Source organism: Acinonyx jubatus, chromosome B2 (genome assembly GCF_027475565.1).
Source record: "Acinonyx jubatus isolate Ajub_Pintada_27869175 chromosome B2, VMU_Ajub_asm_v1.0, whole genome shotgun sequence".
Taxonomy (NCBI): domain Eukaryota; kingdom Metazoa; phylum Chordata; class Mammalia; order Carnivora; family Felidae; genus Acinonyx; species Acinonyx jubatus.
The window spans coordinates 67329394-67348504 of NC_069385.1; the positions used below are offsets into that span (position 1 = coordinate 67329394).

The 19111-nt window shown below is 33.8% G+C and overlaps 1 protein-coding gene across 6 annotated transcripts in view; it reads left to right on the forward strand.

Annotated features, from left to right (window-relative positions):
• EPHA7 (EPH receptor A7) overlaps positions 1-19111 on the forward strand; it is a 168189-nt gene that overhangs the window by 112089 nt on the left and 36989 nt on the right. The window contains exon 6 of one of the 6 annotated variants that reach the window (XM_027057244.2): positions 7196-11210. The exons of the other annotated variants lie outside the window; for them this stretch is intronic. Within the exon in view, the coding sequence (XP_026913045.1) occupies positions 7196-7275 (80 nt within the window). The 3' untranslated portion in view covers positions 7276-11210. Of the gene's footprint in view, positions 1-7195; positions 11211-19111 lie in introns of those variants that run through there. 6 annotated transcript variants of the gene reach the window in all.

The following is a 19111-nucleotide window of genomic DNA, read 5'->3' on the forward strand; positions in this document are numbered from 1 at the left end:
TCAAAAGCTCAGATTAAAGTATCATGTAGTATTCAGTTCGGCCAGTGTCTGCATGTCTGTGGACATGCTTCTTTCCCTTTCCCTTTCTGAACTTCAAAATGCTCATGTGTACAAAGACTATAATAATATAATCTCTTAAAAAAGACTGTGCTCAATAAATGTTAATTTTATCCCTGTTCAACATCCCCTGTGATATATTCCTAAAATTGGAACTTTTCTTCACTCATAAATTACATTAGGCTGAGGTCAACCTAAAGATCACAACAGGTCAAAAATAAAGGAGGGATAAGAAGGAGCTTCTCTGTTGAACAGGATCTACCAAACACCTCCTGGAAAGGTAATCTCTGAAATGTCATGTATTTAAGGTAGACCTTGTTTAGTTGAAGGCTAATTTTGTTCCCATCCAAACTAAGGATAATTCCAACTCTAATCAATGGAGAATTACATATGAAATATCATAATGGAAATAGTGGTGACCTGGGTATTTTGGGCAGAGACATATGCTGAAATAGAAACTTCAATGGCTTAAAATGCATTTAGCTCAAGCCTTTGTAGTATGTTTTGGTGCAAGCTTGCAGATACAGTACATAGGAACCTCAATTACCAAGTTCCTGTTTTGAGTAAATAGCTGCCCTGTAGGTCACTAAGTGCTATTGCTGACAAGGTTGTATATGAGAAAGCTTTTATTTTAATAACTAGTGGCAACTTGCACTTATAAAGAACCTTGCATTTCTCAAAATCCTTCTTTAGTTCAGAATGGCTACACAGAATTGCAGCCACCCCTGGAATAGTCATCCTAAACCAGTTATTAACACAGGACTAAATGGAAGACAAAGAAAAGGAGACTTTTTGAGTAGAGACAGCACCAAAATTTATTCTTACGAAATGTGGTCTGGGGCCTTTATGGACACATTGAACAAAGAGAACTTTGGTAAAAAAAAAAAAAAAAAAAAAACAAAACAAAACACGTTTTTCTTAAGATTCATATGCAATAACCTGCAAATAATTAAGCTTATTTTCCTCAAAAGTAAACTGGGCCTACTACAGAATCTACCTCGTGGTTGTCACCACTTGGTGCTATAGGTTTAGTGACCTTGGGAAAATTATAGTTCTTGTAATCTGTTTCCTGTCAGTAAAATTATGAAAATGTCTCCTCCAAAGACTGTTTTGATGATTAAGTTAGGTGCTTATATAGGGCATCTTCCACAGTGTTGCAAAATGAATGGCGTCCATAGAGAAGAGATAATTTTTTTAAATGCAATTGACAATTGTAAAAAGTAAACAGACAAAAGTCTATAAGGGGCAATGTTATACACATGGTTTTATATAGAAAACTACAAACATTCTCAGATGACATAAAGAAGACCTCAAAATATAGAAAGCTCGACAATATTTATTGCTTGGAAATCTTCATACCCTAAATATATCAAATTTTTTCAAATGGGTTTGTATATTCAATGTGATTAAAATCAGATTTCTAATACAGTGTTTGCATATGTGTAAAACTTCATTCCTAAATTGACTGAAAAGGGGAAATGGCTAGGAATGGCTACAACAATTTTGAAGAAAAAGGCAGGAAGATGTAGTATAAAGCTATGTAATTAAGAATATGATAATAGCAAAAGACAGTAAGTATCCTAATGCAAAAAGACAAATATCTCAATCATATTTGGAAATAGGATCTATGATGGAAGTGGCATAATTAAATAAATAGCAATACAATACTATTTACTGTACTGCACATAATAAATCACTACCCATAGAATGAGACATTGTGAAGAGAGAAACATAACTTCAACAATTTTAAAGAAAATATAGAAGGCTTTCTTTTTGGCATTTTATAAGAGAAGAAATTTCCTGGAAACACAGTCTGTAAAGAAAAGATTGATAAAATTGACGCAGAAGTGAAAATATAAGCTACACGATGAGCAGGAGATGTTTGTTATATGTTATATATATATATATATATATATATATATATATATATATATATATAATGTTAATCTGCATGTATAATATGCATATATTACATATGAGTATAACATATGTAATATATACATATTATGTTATATAGATGAGAAATGAATAGAATCCAGTATTTATACTAAAAAAATACAAAATACTAAGAAAAAGAAAACTTGATATATGAAACTAAAGAAACAGGAATGAATGGGTAATAAATCAATAAACAGGGAAATTCAAAAATGAACAGCAATGAAAAACCACTTAATATATGAAAGTAAAATGTTAATTAAAAATATAACAATATCAAGTGTTGTCTAGAATGCATAAAAATGGAAAACTTCATAAATTTCTAATCAACTAAGAATTTATAAAACTGCTTAGAGTAATGTAGCAATATCTATTAAACTGAAAAGAATATTACTAATGAAATCATAGTAGACACACAGTCACAGTGGTTCACTGTATTTTCTGTAATCACTTAATTACAAATAAAAATAGACATTAACTTAAATGTCTATTAAGACAATGCTGGATAACAATTATCTTTCTATTTATATAATATGTAGGATTTAAAAAAAATTCTTCACCTAATTTTGTCCAAAGTTCCCTCCGTAGCCTCCCTTCTCCTTTTTCTCTTCTTCTCTCGCTCTCCCTGTCTTTCGATTTCAAAAAGTAATCACTTTGGAGGATTTGGAAGATCTTTTAAGAAAAAAATTAATTCAAAACTGTTACATATGAAGCTTTGAGAAGATGACTACCAAACAAGTCAATCTATTTCAAAATAGAAATGTCACACGTTTCAGGTGAACTCAGTAAAATGTGTGTAAACAAAACAAAATTATTAATTCTACTTTCTGTAGACTTCCAAGACTATGACTTATTGTCACTGCCCTATGTGAATCCTTACCTATTAACAGATGCATTGAAAAAGTTGGATTTAAATTAATCATGAAAAAATAGTAAGAGAGGTATAGAAGTTTTTGAGAGCTGGTAAACTGCAATTAATGTAACTATAGTTTCCTATGATGATATATATTATATTTATATGTTCTTTGATACAAAACAACACTTGACAAATGTTTTTTTAACACACGTTAAAACAATGCTTAATGAATTTGTAACACTGTAATCTTATTTTTGTGTATATTGGGGAATATTCACATTAACAAGGGTCAAACTCGTCACCCATCAAAAAATGTGCATTTGTCCAACACATATTCTTCCATTTTAGTATGTTAGTAGTTACATATAAATTAACTTTTGATACATCAGAATGGAGTTTATGTTCTTAACCATGTTTGCCATTGACTTTGTTTAAAGTTAGACTACCTTGACACATTGTCCCCAATGCACTGCTTGTTTAAAGGGTAAGGAAAATCCTTATTATTACAGGGGAAAAAAGTGCTTTGGTATATTCTATTCAGTGTCCAGGGTTAGACTATGGCTATGTTGTCATCTCCACATTCAAAATCATAGTGTATTAAGACTTTTTCCACAGCTAACATCCTTGAGGTTGACATCTTCTTGTGACTGAGTAGATAGCAGCAAGAAATTCAATTACAGCAAGCCGGCTCTGTCATTGCACCTGTCTGCTTGCGGAGGAAATGATTTGTAAATTGGGCTTTATCTTTCCCATCCCATAAATCTCCTGTCCATAATTGACACTTGTCACCATAGATGAATAGGGGGAGAAAGAAAACAGAAAGTAAATGAGCAGCCCACCTGGGAAAATGATGTCTTGTTGCCTTTGGGAGTCATTTACAAACAGCAGTACCTACGGGCCAGAGTTTTTATCCACAAGCAGGTGGCAAACATTTTGCTATTGAAAAATACATTGCCTGAGTTGAATCACAACAAACACCAGACAATCTAGTGATAATTAATGTATAATATTTTCTGGAGAATATAAACATGTCTTCCAAAGAAATAGAAGCTTTCCTTTGCTATTTTTGAAGCTTTCTTATTGCTGCTGCACATTTGTAAGTATCAGGTTGGTGTCTGACCTGTCAAATGCATTCATGAAGCAAGCATTTTGGCTGTCTTGGGAGTTGATATTGTCACTTGTTACACAACTCAACATCAGTTCAAAGTTGTTTAATACCAGTGTCGACAGATTGGTTTTAAAAAGACATAAGAATGACGATGTTTTCTTTCAAATGTCAAAGAAAGGAACAAGGGATTTCATAAAGATGATCTTGGGAGCAAGCACTAACCATAAACACATGACAGATAAACCTTCATATCTAATTTCCCTAAATGACTCATTTAATTTTATATTTCTTTCTGAAGCTTATCTCACATTGTGAGACATGCGTACTTTAAAACAAGAAAAATGTTTCAGAATTTAATAATCTCTCGATACTGAAATGCCTGAGAATTCTAAAAAAAAAATCATTCTTAAAATATCTCCAAAATTTTCATTGTTTTAAATACAAAATATAACCATATGTGCAAATAAATAAATTCAAATGACAGAACAAATTCTTTACAAGCTAAATTATGAATAACAAAAATCATTGTGTATGCATCATGTATGGCTTTGAATAGTGTTTTCTTCATATTACTTGTTTTTTCGATAATTTAATTCTCAAGTGCATATCTTTTATCAATATTTTAATCATCTTCGACCTATTAGGAAATAAGAACTTAGCATTCCTTTTCAATTTTGCAAGATCGAGAATTATTTCTTTCATCCATATGACTTACAAATAGTTCTAACCAATAGGGTAACATCTTCAACACTCTCTTTGCTCCCACAGATGAGCAAATTATAAAGAGTTTATATTTTTCCTAGAATGGGAGCAGACTATTAGAAATGCTTTGGCAAGAGTGTAGATTTAACTTAAATACCTCTATATGCCTGTCACCTGGGATTCCACGGGTTGTTTGCCTACCTACATTTACAGAAGTTGTAAGCATTCTGTTATTTTTATTTATTTATTTATTTATTTATTTATTTTCAACGTTTATTTATTTTTGGGACAGAGAGAGACAGAGCATGAACGGGGGAGGGGCAGAGAGAGAGGGAGACACAGAATCGGAAACAGGCTCCAGGCTCTGAGCCATCAGCTCAGAGCCTGACGCGGGGCTCGAACTCACGGACCGCGAGATCGTGACCCGGCTGAAGTCGGACGCTTAACCGACTGCGCCACCCAGGCGCCCCCGTTATTTTTATGCTACAAAATGAAAGTTTGTGCAAGGAAGTTAACTTGCTCCTCTGTAGGTTATTGTTAGTGTAAAACAAATGATTTATTTATACCCACTTTAGTATGCTGGGCTTGTAAACACAGCAGGGAATTTCTTGGATATTGATCTAAAGCAATAGGCATTTATAGCATAATATGGTGGTATTCCATAACCCTTTATCAAGGTCAGCTTTGTCATCTGGCAACTTAACTGAAGAACAAAGAAAAATCTTTCAATACAAGTAAGAGTGTTACATTTTTACCTGCTTTTGCTTAAATCAGCAGTTTTTAATAACAAATATATCAGCTCTTGTTATCTAAGGAGTATCATCAGTCTGGACACATATATTTAAAATACTCAGGTGATATGAGCAATATCAGCCAGCATTGAAAGTAGACATGTGAACATTGTATTCACATGACAAATTGTTTTAAAGCTTCTGTAAGCAGATGCATTATTTGTCCAAATGTCAAAAAACCTTTCAGTTTGTCCCACAACCATGTATGGAGTGCTCCCTTTGTGTCTGGTACGGTACAGTATCTGGATATAACCATGAGGAAATATATAGTCCTTACCCCAGTGGAGCTCATCATATTCTGTTAGGGAGGAACTCTGCCTGAAGTATACACCAAGTAAGGACAAGCTGAGCTTTTGGTTGTCTTGAAGTTATGAGCAGGTTGCCAGCAGGCTGGGGTATAAGGATTTCCAAATAGAGGAAATCGAGCAGCCATAACCATGGAGTAATGAAATAGCATGAACTGTTCAAAAAAAGAGAGATTTTCCTATTAAAGAATCTTGACGGCATTTTGCAACCCTGACATAAAGATATGAGAAGGAAATGATGGGTAATTGGTACTGGAGGAGTAAACAGAGGCCAGTCACAACAGACCTTGTAAGCTGTGCTAATTTCATGACACTTCCTCTCCATTCTGTACTTAGTATGCTAAGAACTTCCTGTCTTTTCTCATTTTATACTTTCAACAGCTCAGTATTATCTTAAAACTCGATATTATCTTCATTTGAGAGGTGAGAAAACTGAGGCAGAATGAAAGGAAGTGTGTCCGCAGTAACACCTCTTAAGGTACCCAACACTCTGACTCTTAATTTGGGATTTATTAAAAACACTTTGAAGTATCAGAATAACATGATTAAAATGTGTTTTGAAAGGTTATAATAACATTGTTGGGGTGCCTGGGTAGCTCAGTTGGATAAGTGTCAGACTTTGGCTCAGGTCATGATCTCATGGTTCATGAGTTTGAGCATTGGATCAGGCTCACTGTTATCGGCACAGAGCCTACTTTGGATCCTCTGTCCCCCCCCCCCCCCCCGCCCCATCTCTCTCTTTCCCTTACCTGCTTGCACACACACACTCTCTCTCTCAAAAATAGATTTAAAAAAGGATTAAAAAATAATAATAGTAAGTAAATAAAATTTACAATAGCATTATAAAGAAGTGTTAAGGTCATAAATCAATTAAGTTAACAAACCAACATATTGGCAAAGAAAATTCCCTATAATCAGAAAATATTACAGTTTATAATTAATATCGGGAGGTTTAACATATAATGCTTTATATAGTAAATGTCATCCTTACATTAGAATTTGTATGGATGATTTCAAATTTTGTAGAGCATTTACCAAGTAATGTTCAAAATAAAAATAAATTATGTAGGACACAATAATTGAATAAGACAGTTCCTCTCTGCACCTCAGCAAGTGCCTAAGTATAGGATATCCCCATGGACTCCAAATATATCGTATTTAAAATATTTGTTAAATTTTAAAATGCCAGTTTACATTAAAAAATGCAAATAAATGTAAATGAACTGAATAGAAATATTTCTTGATGTATTGCTTTGTAAAGTCGTTTGGCACGTTTACTTCTTTAATTCCTTTCTTAATAATGCTAACATGTATTGAAAGATTGCTAATTGCTAAGTATTGTGCTAAGTGATTTACATTCATTGTCTTTCTAAATTCTTGCAACACTCCTTTTATTCCCATTTTATTCCCATTTTATTCTCATTTTATTCCCATTTTGCAGATGACTCAGAGCAGTTTAGCAACTTGAGCAAGATGACAAAACTAATCAGTGGCAGAGCTGGGATGGAAGCTTTTCTGTGACTTCAAAGCTTGTGAAGTTGGGGGTGGCGTCGTTGGCAATGCACTGTCTTTCTGTTTACTATAATTACCCATATATGCATATAAAACGATAACCAATCATATGTTGTGGTGGTGGTAGTTAATTTCAAGCATTTAACCTAGAATTGTAAGTAGTTTTTCTTCTAACTCTGGGCCATAATGGAGTTACAGTTTTTGCATGCATGGGCACGTGTGTGTGTGTGTGTGTGTGTGTGTGTGTTCTCACACCAAGTGTCTCACAGTCAAATGACCTTTTGCACCTTATCGAAGGAATAATGTACAGTTTTCCAAATGGATAGAGGGCAGCCGCTAACTAACGGTTCTTGTTTCTTGAACATGTAATCCCGGTAATCTGCTACCAGAAAATTATCCCTTGTCTGTTATTTAATGATAGAATATTAATCTATTTTGCAACCTTTATCAAATATTTTATTTGGTTTGTATGGCTAGATGCTTAATGATAATTCTTTCTTTTGTATTTGACTAAAAAATCTCAAAACCATAAAAACACTGGACTTCTGTTAAATTCACAAATTCTTATTTTATTTTTATTTTTTTTAAGTTTTACTTAAAATCCAATTAGTCAGTATACAGTGTAATGTTAGTTTCACATTTACAATATAGTGTTTCAACACTTCATACAACACCAGTGATCATCACAGCAGTGTCTCTCCCATTCCTCCACCCACCTCTCCTCTGGTAACCATCAGTTTGTTCTTAGGAGTCTGTTTCTTAAAGAGAGAGTCAACCAAAAGTTCTTATTTTAAAATACTTTGGAAGAAAACTTCTATTCAAAGTAAATTCTTCGTAAGTACAAACCATGTAGAATATGCCTTCCACTTTTCATTGATATGTAGCACAAAATATGTTACACAATCGTTTCTGTTTACTATCCCAAGCAATTTAGAACAAAAATAAGTAATGTGTCTAGAAATATGATGGAGTTTTCCAGAGAAGCTCTTCTTTCCAGAAGAACTTCCAGAGAAGTTTTCCAGAGAAGTATTCCAGAGAAATATTAAGTGAACATCAGCAGGGTACTGTTTGCAACATAGACAATTGGGATATATTTCATTGTTGTGTTGGTTACCTGCAGTTGCATATTTTGTTTTGTTTTGTTTTATGGTGATGATGAATGATATTTGTATTAACCAGGAAGTAGAATTGCCTTTAATGAATCATTCGTGTGACTTTCTGCCAGGACTCTAATCTTAAAATTCCTGGACAGTGGGGATCCTGAGGAGCCTGGGGATCACTGAGCTAAAATTGTTATATAATGGAAGGTGCGCATAACCCCTCATCTCTTCACTTCTCAAGAAACAAAAGTTGCTGAGTCTTGGTAGTAGTTTGTGGAGAGTTTGCTGATTTAAGGTGAAAGACCTCTACACTGAATAAGTAATGTAAAACTAAAAAAAAAAAAAAAAAACAAAAAAAAAAACTAAGGAGAGAGAGAGAGAAGGAGAAGAAGGAGAAGGAGAAGACGAAGAAGAGGAGGAGGGGGAAAGAAATCCTTTCTATTCCAGAGGAAAAATTTCAATCAGAATTTTGTAACAAAAACGAACTATAGTGACAATAGTCCCTTAAAATTAAACCTGGCAAGTTGACCCACAGAGTTGAGCAAACATCTAATGCTATTTCTCATGTATGGATTATTGTTTGAACAGGGTGTTGAAGTGTTATCAATGTCATACCTTTATTAAATACTGAATTTATTTTTAGAAGATATCAGCCAATAAAATTTCTGAGACTGCCTTCCACAAATGAGAAATATCTTTGAGAATATATAAATATTTTATTTCACAATACCTTTCTGTAGTTACCACATGAGGGAAATTCCTAGCCATAGAATTAGCAAAATATGTTGATCATAAATTGCTAGCTACAAATATGAAGATGTTTTTATATAAATATCATATGTGTATGTATATATATGTGTGTACATAGTCTTATATATGACATGTTTAAAAGTCATTTTTGTGACTTTACATTTTAGATGCTATAAATAAAAGACTGTAAGTATTTTATTACATGGATAGTTACTTAGAATAAATATTTAAAAGGTAACTTTTACCACTGTAAGTATATACATCATTTCAGACAAATAATAAGAAAATAGGTATAAAGTAAAATCCACCATTATAATAACCATTTAAATACAAATTCAGGGAATTGAAACCAACTTTTTTTTCTTATTACTAATTTTTTAATTGCCATAGTTAAAATACAATGTCGCATTAGTTTCGTTTTGATAGGCTTTATTTTACTAACAAGTGTATATAACCAATGATTTTACATGTCCTACTTGATCTCCAAAGTCCCGTGCAGGCACATAGAATAATATATAAGATGAAAGAACTTGATTGTGTGTGGAAAATTTTTTTTAATAAAATAAAGCCCCAGAATACTATAACCAATATTATTCTAGGTACTTTTAAAAGCTGTTAGTTTAAAAAAAAAGCTGTTAGTTTAAAAACCATTTGAATTAATAGTTTGAATTCATTGGTATCAAAATTTATCTAAGTGATGACTGAAAATTACCAAAAATTCATTGCTGACTTTTGCGGTATCCTAATTAACAGATTGGTATCCCTAAGTTGTTTCTTATTTTAAATCATTTGGAGATTTATGATTTCTCCCTCGAAGAACTGCAATATACATTGCAAGCAGTAGTAAAAAAAAATGAAGTGTCATCTTAAGGTATATAAACTACATTACAAAGTTCTATGAGATATTTTAGCACTGTAATTTGAGAGAACTAAACTAGAAGTAAAGAAGCAAAGTTGCTTCCTAGAGGAAAATTTTAGATAATTGAGGGTTGTTATATTTGTTCATTAATCCAGAATTTAATGGATACCTGGAGACTGGGAAAAATAGTGGGGACATATTGGTTAGCAAAACCAAACATGACCTCCCAACCTTATAGAACTTACAGTCTAGTGGGGGAAATAGACATTCATCAAATAATTTTATAAACACATGCCAATTTCCAGCTCTGAAGTGCTGTCAAGAGGGATTTCCTAAATCCAGGAGAACACTTAATAGGTTGGATTGTATCAGAGAGGAGAAGAGAAGTTGGAAAAGATACACTAAGAGAAACAGTCACAATGATGTTTTAACTCAGTGCTAAAGGAGTTTAACACAGCTGAGGAATAAAATGGAGTACCAGATACACAGAGTAATGGAGATTGAATGTGCTGAGACTGGAAAGATAGATGGAGGTCAGACAGTAAGTCATGTTAAGAATTTTGGTTCTTATTCTAAGAGTCATCAAAAGCCTATTTTTAACAGCTTTCATTAGATATAATTTGCATACAATAAAATTCACATATTTCAAGTGTATAATTCAGTGATTTTTAGTAAATTTACAGGTTTTGTAACCATCACCATAATTCAGTATTAAAACATTTTCTTACCCCAATGAGATCCGCCATGCCCAGTTACAGTCACTCTCCATTCCTACCCCTACACCTAGCCAAATACTAAGCTATTTTGTGTCTATATAGGATCATATAGGATTGTCTTTCTAAATATTTTATATAAATAGATTCATACAATGTGGGTCCTATGCATCTGGAATTTTCACTTAGCATAATGTTTTGGGTTTTTTTTTTTAATGTTTATGTCTGAGAGAGTGTGAGTGGTGGAGGGGCTGGGGCGGGGGTGGGCAGAGGATTCCAACTGGGCTCTGTGCTGACAGCAGCAGGCCTTATGTGGGGCTCAAACTCATAAACCATGAGATCATGACCTGAGCCAAAGTCAACTGACTGAGCCACCCAGGTGCCCCTATCATAAGGTTTTTTGAGGTTCATACTTGGCCCATCCATTTTTACAGGTTAATACTGTCCCCTTGTAAGTATTCCATTTTATGTGTTCATCAGTTGATGGAACTTTAGGTGTTTCTTTCTTTTTTTTTTTTCTGCATGAATAATGCTATTCTGAACATCCAGGTTTGAGAATTCATGGTGAGACAACTAAGAGTGGAGCTATTGGGTCATGTGGTAACTTTATATTTAACTCGTTAAAAATTGCCAAACTGCTTTTCCAAAGTAGCTATTCCATTTTACAAATCTACCAACAAAGTATAAGAGTTCATTTTTCCACATCCTTGTCAACACTTGATATCACCTGTCTTTTTGATTATAGCCATTCTGACAGGTGTCAAGTGTTACCATAATATGGCTTTAATTTGTATTTCCTTAATGACTAATGAAAATGAACATCCTTTTATGCAACCTTGAGGAAATTTGACTTTTTGTTGAGGAGAAGGGGCTTGCAAAGGACAAAAGAATTAGCCACACAGAAAGCCAGGAGAGTGTGTCATGGAAGCTAAGGAGAAAAGGAGAGAAAGATTAACAATGTTACCGAGAATCCAAGAAAGATGAGGACTGCGAACAGTACCTTCATGTGTCTAGGTGAGGGCATTGGTGGCTGTATCCATAACTCACTGGATAGAATGAGGTGGACTGAAACCAGACTGGGGAAGGTTGGAGCATGAGTGGAAGTTGAGGAAATGGATTAAAAGAATCTAGACAACTTTGTTTTGACATATTTGTCAAATATTTGACATATTCTTCCCTTTGACGAAGGGAAGAAGAGAGATTCCTCACCAGGTGGAAAAGAATATAGGCTTGACATATAAATTTATTTTCATGGGAGAAAGTTGAGTTATTTAAAATCTGTTAGGAAAAATCTAATAGAGAGGAAGACACTGGTTATATAAAAAAGAATGCATGGGGTGCTCAGTTGGTTAAGCATCTGACTCTTGATTTCAGCTCAGGTCATGATCTCATGGTTTGTGAGTTCAAGCCCCATGTCAGGCTCTGCCCCGCTCTCATCCCCTCTCTTTCTCTCAAAAATAAATAAATGAACCTAAAAAGAGAAAGAATGGGTAATTTGTAGTATAATAAATTTATCCATTTATTTAGCACATACGAGATGCCTAAAATATGCATAGTGGAATATTTCTTGTTAGAACTGTGAATCAATTTGAGACCCTCTTTTTCACATAGGAATTTCTTGAGTATAAAATGATTAAATGAAATAATGTCAATGAAAAGTGTTCTTATAAAAAGTTCTGTATTTATGTTGGTTGACATATTGTTCATGCTGTCTAGTAAATGTCTTCTCTAACCAAAATATGTTTAAATCACTTGCTCTAACCTTTTCAGTCCTGCTGTTGCTCTGCTCGTGTCCTACAGTTTTCTGGTCCTACAGGGAAAAGCTTTATCTGAAATAACTCCCCGATATAGCCAAACAAGGAAAACGTTTTTTCCCACCTTACTCTTGAAAGTGACAGAAAAGAACTTAGTGGTGCCATTAATATCTCTTCAAGTCCTAACTTACATAAAAGTACTTTTGTTCATGATCTAGTGCCTTCATTTAGGAATCTGAATCCCTTCCCTTGGTCCTTACTCTTCTATATTCAGAAAAAGAATTGAGCAGGTTGGGGATGGGGTGGGAATCAAGTTAAGTGAATGGTCGCCGTCTCCACTGCTGTTGGGAAGATGAGGGTGGCAGACAGTGCTCGTTTCCTCTTTAATAACAAATTCTTTCTTCTTTTTTTATTATCGTTTTTTAGGACAGCGGTACACCCCGCTTAAAATTTAAAACTCCATTTCCAGTGTAGGGAATGAGATGAATGAGATGTAAACAGAAGATTGCTAGAGCTTGCTGTAAGAGTTGGCTTTCCTTATTTAGATCGTGAGCATTCCACATTGCCTTTTTATTGCATGCCAGCAACGTGGATGTGAGGGCTGTAGTAGCAGCAACAGCAGCATCTTGCAACCACGAGGGAAAGGCCGGGGGCATCATCTGTAAATCCTGGAGCCAATGAACAAAGTATAGCAACTGCCCATCTGCAGAGTACTTTTTTTTTCTTTTCTTTTTTCTTTTCTTATTCTTTTTTTTTTTTGCATGAGGAAAGCAAAAACAAAAACCTTAAACCACTGTTTATTTGTTTTTTGGTTTTTTTTTCCTACTTGCAGCCAAACAGACTCCAACTCAGGGGGACACAAACTTTTTCTGAAAAGTACTAGACAATAAGTATTTCACACATTACAGGCCATATTTTCTCTGTTGCAATTCCTCACCTTTGATATTTAGCACAATAGCAGCCATAGACCATCTGTAATCAGATGCAGCTATGTTCTATTTAAACTTTATTCATGAAAACAGTTGACTAGCCAGATTTGGCCCATGACCATTGACCCCTACTCTAACTGATAAAAGGTAAAATGTTATCCTAATTGTATTTATGTTCTAGTTAGTTACTGACATGGTTATTTCTAGGTGGCTGGATACTATGGAATAAAGTAAAAACTTCATATATGGCAAGAGGAGGGGAGAAGCAGAAGGCAAGCAAAAGCTGATCAGTTTCCGTCTCTGGCTAGGAGACAACAGAATTTTAGGAGTATTTGGGAAGATCTTAAATTTTTCATTGAGCACCATATTCAGTAGTAATTACAAATACATTATACGCGTTGTGTTGGTTTTTCTGTTTTGCCTAGTTGCTAGTATTAAAACAGGATTATTTAACTCCTTCTCTGTACCCATGTACAATATTTTGGGTCAATTACATGTTTGTGTGCTAACCTGGCAATCACAGTGCTATTTGTGATATTGTTTCTATGAGAAATGAAGCCCAAATTGCAAACAACTAAACCTCAAATTAACTTTTGGAACCAAATATTCATGAATTGATAACTCTCCTTGCATATAACTATTCATTATAAGCTAGATTTTCCCAGTGCATAAAAGTGACTCCTTGGGCATTAATTGGCCACTATAGTAAACTGCATTAATTTTCTCTTGGAACTAAAATATTATTTGGTGAATTAATGCCACATTGCACCATTGGCATCATACAGGTTTAGGGAATTCAATGTAGTTTTCATTTGTGCCTAACTTCCTAGGCAGTAGCTTACACATTGTGAAGCAGCAACTTTAAAATACAAGCTGCAATGTTAGCTGAAATTATTTAGCAGATTGTATTAAACTAAGTGCTTAGTTTGTAGTAAGATCTTGATTGAAGTAAACTAATAACTGATGACTGATATTGAGAACTTATTTTTAAGCAATACGAATTTGTTAAGTTTATGCACTGTGAGAGAAAATATATTCAGAATACCTGGAGCAGATGTATTTTCTCCACAGTGAGGTAACATTTTACACTTAAACATTTTAAATGAATAAGTTTAGTGAGATACTTCAGGTCTTACTTTTCTTCTCCACTTCTTTATCCCATTCTTCCTTCCTTCCTTCCCCTTCCCTTCTTTCTTTTTCCCCTTCTGGAATAGTTCAACTTATAATAGAATGGGATTAAAATCAAAATTAATTGTGAGGAACACTACCGGAATGATGATTTGGGGAAAAAAAGTAAAAAATAAAATGGACAAAACCACAAATGGGGAACACTTTTTGGAAAAAATATTAATTTTAGATAACATTTTAGAAAGTAGGATGGTTTGAATACATGAGAGCTTAGGCCTGGAGAAAAATAGAGTCAAAAACAATTCATACCAGAGTAGAAGATGCAAAGAGGAGGGGGCTCCTGGGTGGTTCAGTTGGTTGAGCATCCAACTTCAGCTCAGGTCATGATCTCACGGCTCATGGGTTTGAGTCCCATGTCGGGCTCTGTGCTGACAGTTCAGAGCCTGGAGCCTGCTTTGGATTCTGTATCTCCTTCTCTCTCTGTTCCACCCCTGCTCGTACTCTCTCTCTCTCAAAAATAAATAATGATTTAAAAAATTCTTTTAAAAAGATACAAAGAGGAGAGAGAATAAAAAGAAATTGTAAAGTAGGAAAGCATGAAGTTGATAGCAGTCAGAATATAATGGACTTAGCTATTCTCTTCAATCATTATCGAGAACTTTGAGATAGAATAACAGAAAGGTGCCCTATGAAATTATCAATCTTATGTTTGCTGCATTGGGTTTTGTGTTGTATGACTTTAAGCATATGTATATATCATTCTATAAATGGATATATCCTCAATTATATATCGTATAATGAAGTGGCTTTCAAAAAAATTTCAATTTATTTATTAATAGTAATCCACAGAAGCATATTGTATATCTTTACTTTGGTACATTCATACACGAACACTCACATGTGAAACATTTTATGAAACTATATCATCACATGCAAAGAACACTCAATTTTTATTCTCTTTCATTAATTTTAAGAATCTTTGGTAGCAATACATTATATTGATTTTACAATGATGAAAAATGGCAGTATACTGGAAAAAGATTTGGAAGCTCTAAATGCAGTGAGGTCTCACAGTAAGCACACAGCGGCAGTCAGTAATGCAAGTTTTATTCTAATGGAAAATAGGATTTATTTTGAATGTGTATAACTAACACACTGCTATCAGGCAAAACTGATGTCACTTCTTTCTTTAATATGCTTCTTATTGACAATGTCCCTCTTAGTAAACAACCAACATGTTTAAATACATGCTCTACTGCTCCTGAAGAGTAAACCAAATGTGGACTTCCAGAATATTGTTATAATATACTGAATAATTTAAATATTGTGTAGATATTTAGGAGAGGAACTAATGAGCTTGCTTTGCACATAATCATATATGTGAATTTATATAAATATTAGTATATTTTATTACATAATTTAAGAACAGTCACATGATGTCATGATATTATGCAATAGTATATAAACTAAACTTATTTATCTAAATAAGAGATTATACTTATACACATATTGTAAGAAAATATAGTTACAGTAATCAAACATAAATATCAAACAAAATAATTTAGACAGTCTTTATTTAAAATAAATTAATAGAAATAATATTCATGTTGTAAAGAAGTTAGATAGCTATGAAAATTATAATTTAAGATATTTATAACATAAGCATTTGGACTAAGTTAACATCTCAAAAATTGTCAACTGGTATTACAGTTATTTTTCTGATTGAAATACAACACAATTCTCTATTTATAATAAAACATATTCCAATACCAAAGAAAATATACACAACTGAAATGTTGCTTTGATGACATGTATGGGAGGTTTTTGTCATTAGCCAATGTGTGTGTATAAATATGTAAATATAGATATTCTATATGTATTCTATTTAAAGGTTCATTTTCATTCTTAAAAAGATCTAGTTGTGAGCCATAGTCACATTGTTGGCCTTGTAAATAAACTAGTCTTTTGCTATGGATTCATGAAAAATTAGTGATAGAACCAGATTACCTGATAGACCATGTGTGATGATGGCTTTAAAAAAATATCATTAAAAATATTTGTTTTTTTACCACCCAAAATAGAGACATTGCTTCATCTGTATTTTGCTCTCAATCCAATATATATTATGATATTTTGAAAAAGAAATGTATTGTTGGTCCCCTTCCCATTTGGGTAGTTTTTTTTCAGTTTTTACAGTAGTATGTTCCTTCTAAATGGCTTAAATTAATGTCTTTCTGTCTAGCTGGTACATATAAAATAATATAAATTATAGAAATTGGTCATTTCTAAATTATAGAAATTGAATAAAAACTCTCAATATATCAGCATTTATTATGGAGAGCACTGGAATTTCACCTTGAAATGGCAATTTATGTTCTCCCCAAAGCTGCAAAGAAATTATTCTCAAACTCAGCTGTATGTTAGCTTCATCTGAGAAGCATTTGAAACATACTGATGCCTGACTCCGACGTTATTCTTAAGTGAGTCCCAGGCATCAGTAAATCTAATACAGACAAAAAATTATAGGATAATAATACATAATATATTGTTTTGAGATCTTACCATGTACCAGGAATGGTTTTCAGTATTTAATATGTATTTATATATAAAATTTCTAGAACAATTCTATTTATAAAGTATCCAATCTGATTATAGCTATTTTATTTTATTTTTTAATTTTTATTTATTTGAGAGAGAGAGAGAGAGAGAGAGAGAGAGAGACAGAGAATCTGAAGTGGGCTCTGTGCTGACAGCAGCAAGCCCGATGCGGGGCTCGAACTCACAAACTGTGAGATCATGGCCTGAGCCGTAGTCAGATGCTCAACAGACTGAGCCACCCAGGTGCCCCAAGATTATAGTTATTTTAAAGTTGAGAAAGCTGAGGCACAGGGAAGTTCAGTTCCTTGCTCAAGGTTGCACAGTTTTCAAATAAACAATGAAACTCATGAGCAAATCCAGTAGACGAGTTCACTGGGACTGTGCCCTTCACTCCTACACTGCCACTTCTCTAAATTTCCTGCCTTCAAGGAGCATCAGAGTACCAGAGGAGACGTTTAAAAAACTATGAAATAACTAAATGTTATATCGTGTAGTACTGTCAACAAGGGAACTAGTATTTTAGGGAAAAAAGTAATAATTCTGTATTAGCTGAAACAGAGGAAGAATGATTCAGTAAGTTGTCACTTACTGGTGGAGGCCATTAGAGAGAAGTCATGGGCCCAGTCTTGAACCTGGCTCTGTTGTAAAGTTCTCTCTTGCAGATTATAGACTTGATGACAATATTCCTGATAATTAGTTTAAATATGTAGTTATACCAGTCAAACACTGAATTAGAATTGATTTTTTTTAAGCAGTGATAGTTTTTGTATGGTTTGCTCTTTACTGCCTCCCAAGAACTTACTAGCACATGCTTCGTATCTTATGTAGGCTATTGTACTTACTTGTGTATTCAGAATGTGCATATTCACATTTTAACTCATTTTCTACATTAAAATCTCCTTGAAAGTGAGAACTTGAGCCTCATAATCTTTGCAATCTGAACAATTCTTTGTTTATACTCTATTCAGTCATGAAAATTTTTATGTTGAATTTATAAATGAATGAAACTCTCATCAGAAATCAATGACAATGTTGTTAGAGTGATCTTACCTTCTGGACATTTTAGTATAACAGTGAAGGGTACTTAAGACTAATCCTAGAATACTTTTAAAAGACATTGCTACTCAGAATGCTAATATATGATAAGTAGCTTGTCCCAGAAAGAAAACCATCAAGGAGACTGCAAAGAAAAAGAAATGCTTCTTTCATCAAGAAAGTTTTGCTCAGAAAAAAGATGTCAGCTGAGCAACAACAACAAAAAAGTCCTTGCTGTCGTAGTTGTACATCTGACACAAACTCCTCCCGCTCCTCATAGGCCACTGACTTGTGGCTGCACTTGGCCTTGCAATAGCCAGTCTGCACTTCGCGTGTCACTATCTTAAATATTTAAGTTATAATAAATTTATTTAGTACTCATTTCCTTTTATGAAGCAATGATTCCAAGTGAGTTTTAACAATGAAGACATTTAGCCTATTCAGCCCATATAACCTCACCTACCTGTTTTTCACCTGCAGGCACTAGTCTGCTCTGCAATATTTTATTCTCCTCAGAGGATTCATATTAAATACTGGCTTACCAGCAGTTTCATTGCAGCATAATTTATAAGAGAAACAGATGGGAAAGGCCCATGCTTATTGACAAGGGTCTGGTCAGATACATCCTAGTACATCTGTATAATGGAACACGACACAGTTGAAAGAGCTGTGCAGAGCTGCATGTGTCCAAAATACAATTTTTAAAATGAAGTATAAATGAAAACATCAAGGTTTTGAACTGTGCCATTAGAATGCCATTCATGTAAAAAATGCATATACTTGTACATACCTAGGCTGCTTCTGGAAGGGTATCAAAGACTGCTAAGCATGGTTGCTTTAGGGGAGGGTAACTGTGTCATGGGATCAGATTGGGAGGGAGTCTTTCTTTTTGCTATACACTATTATACTTTTTGAATTTTGTAGGATATACATGAATTCGCTCTTTTTTACAAAAATAGTAATTAAACAAACCTCTACT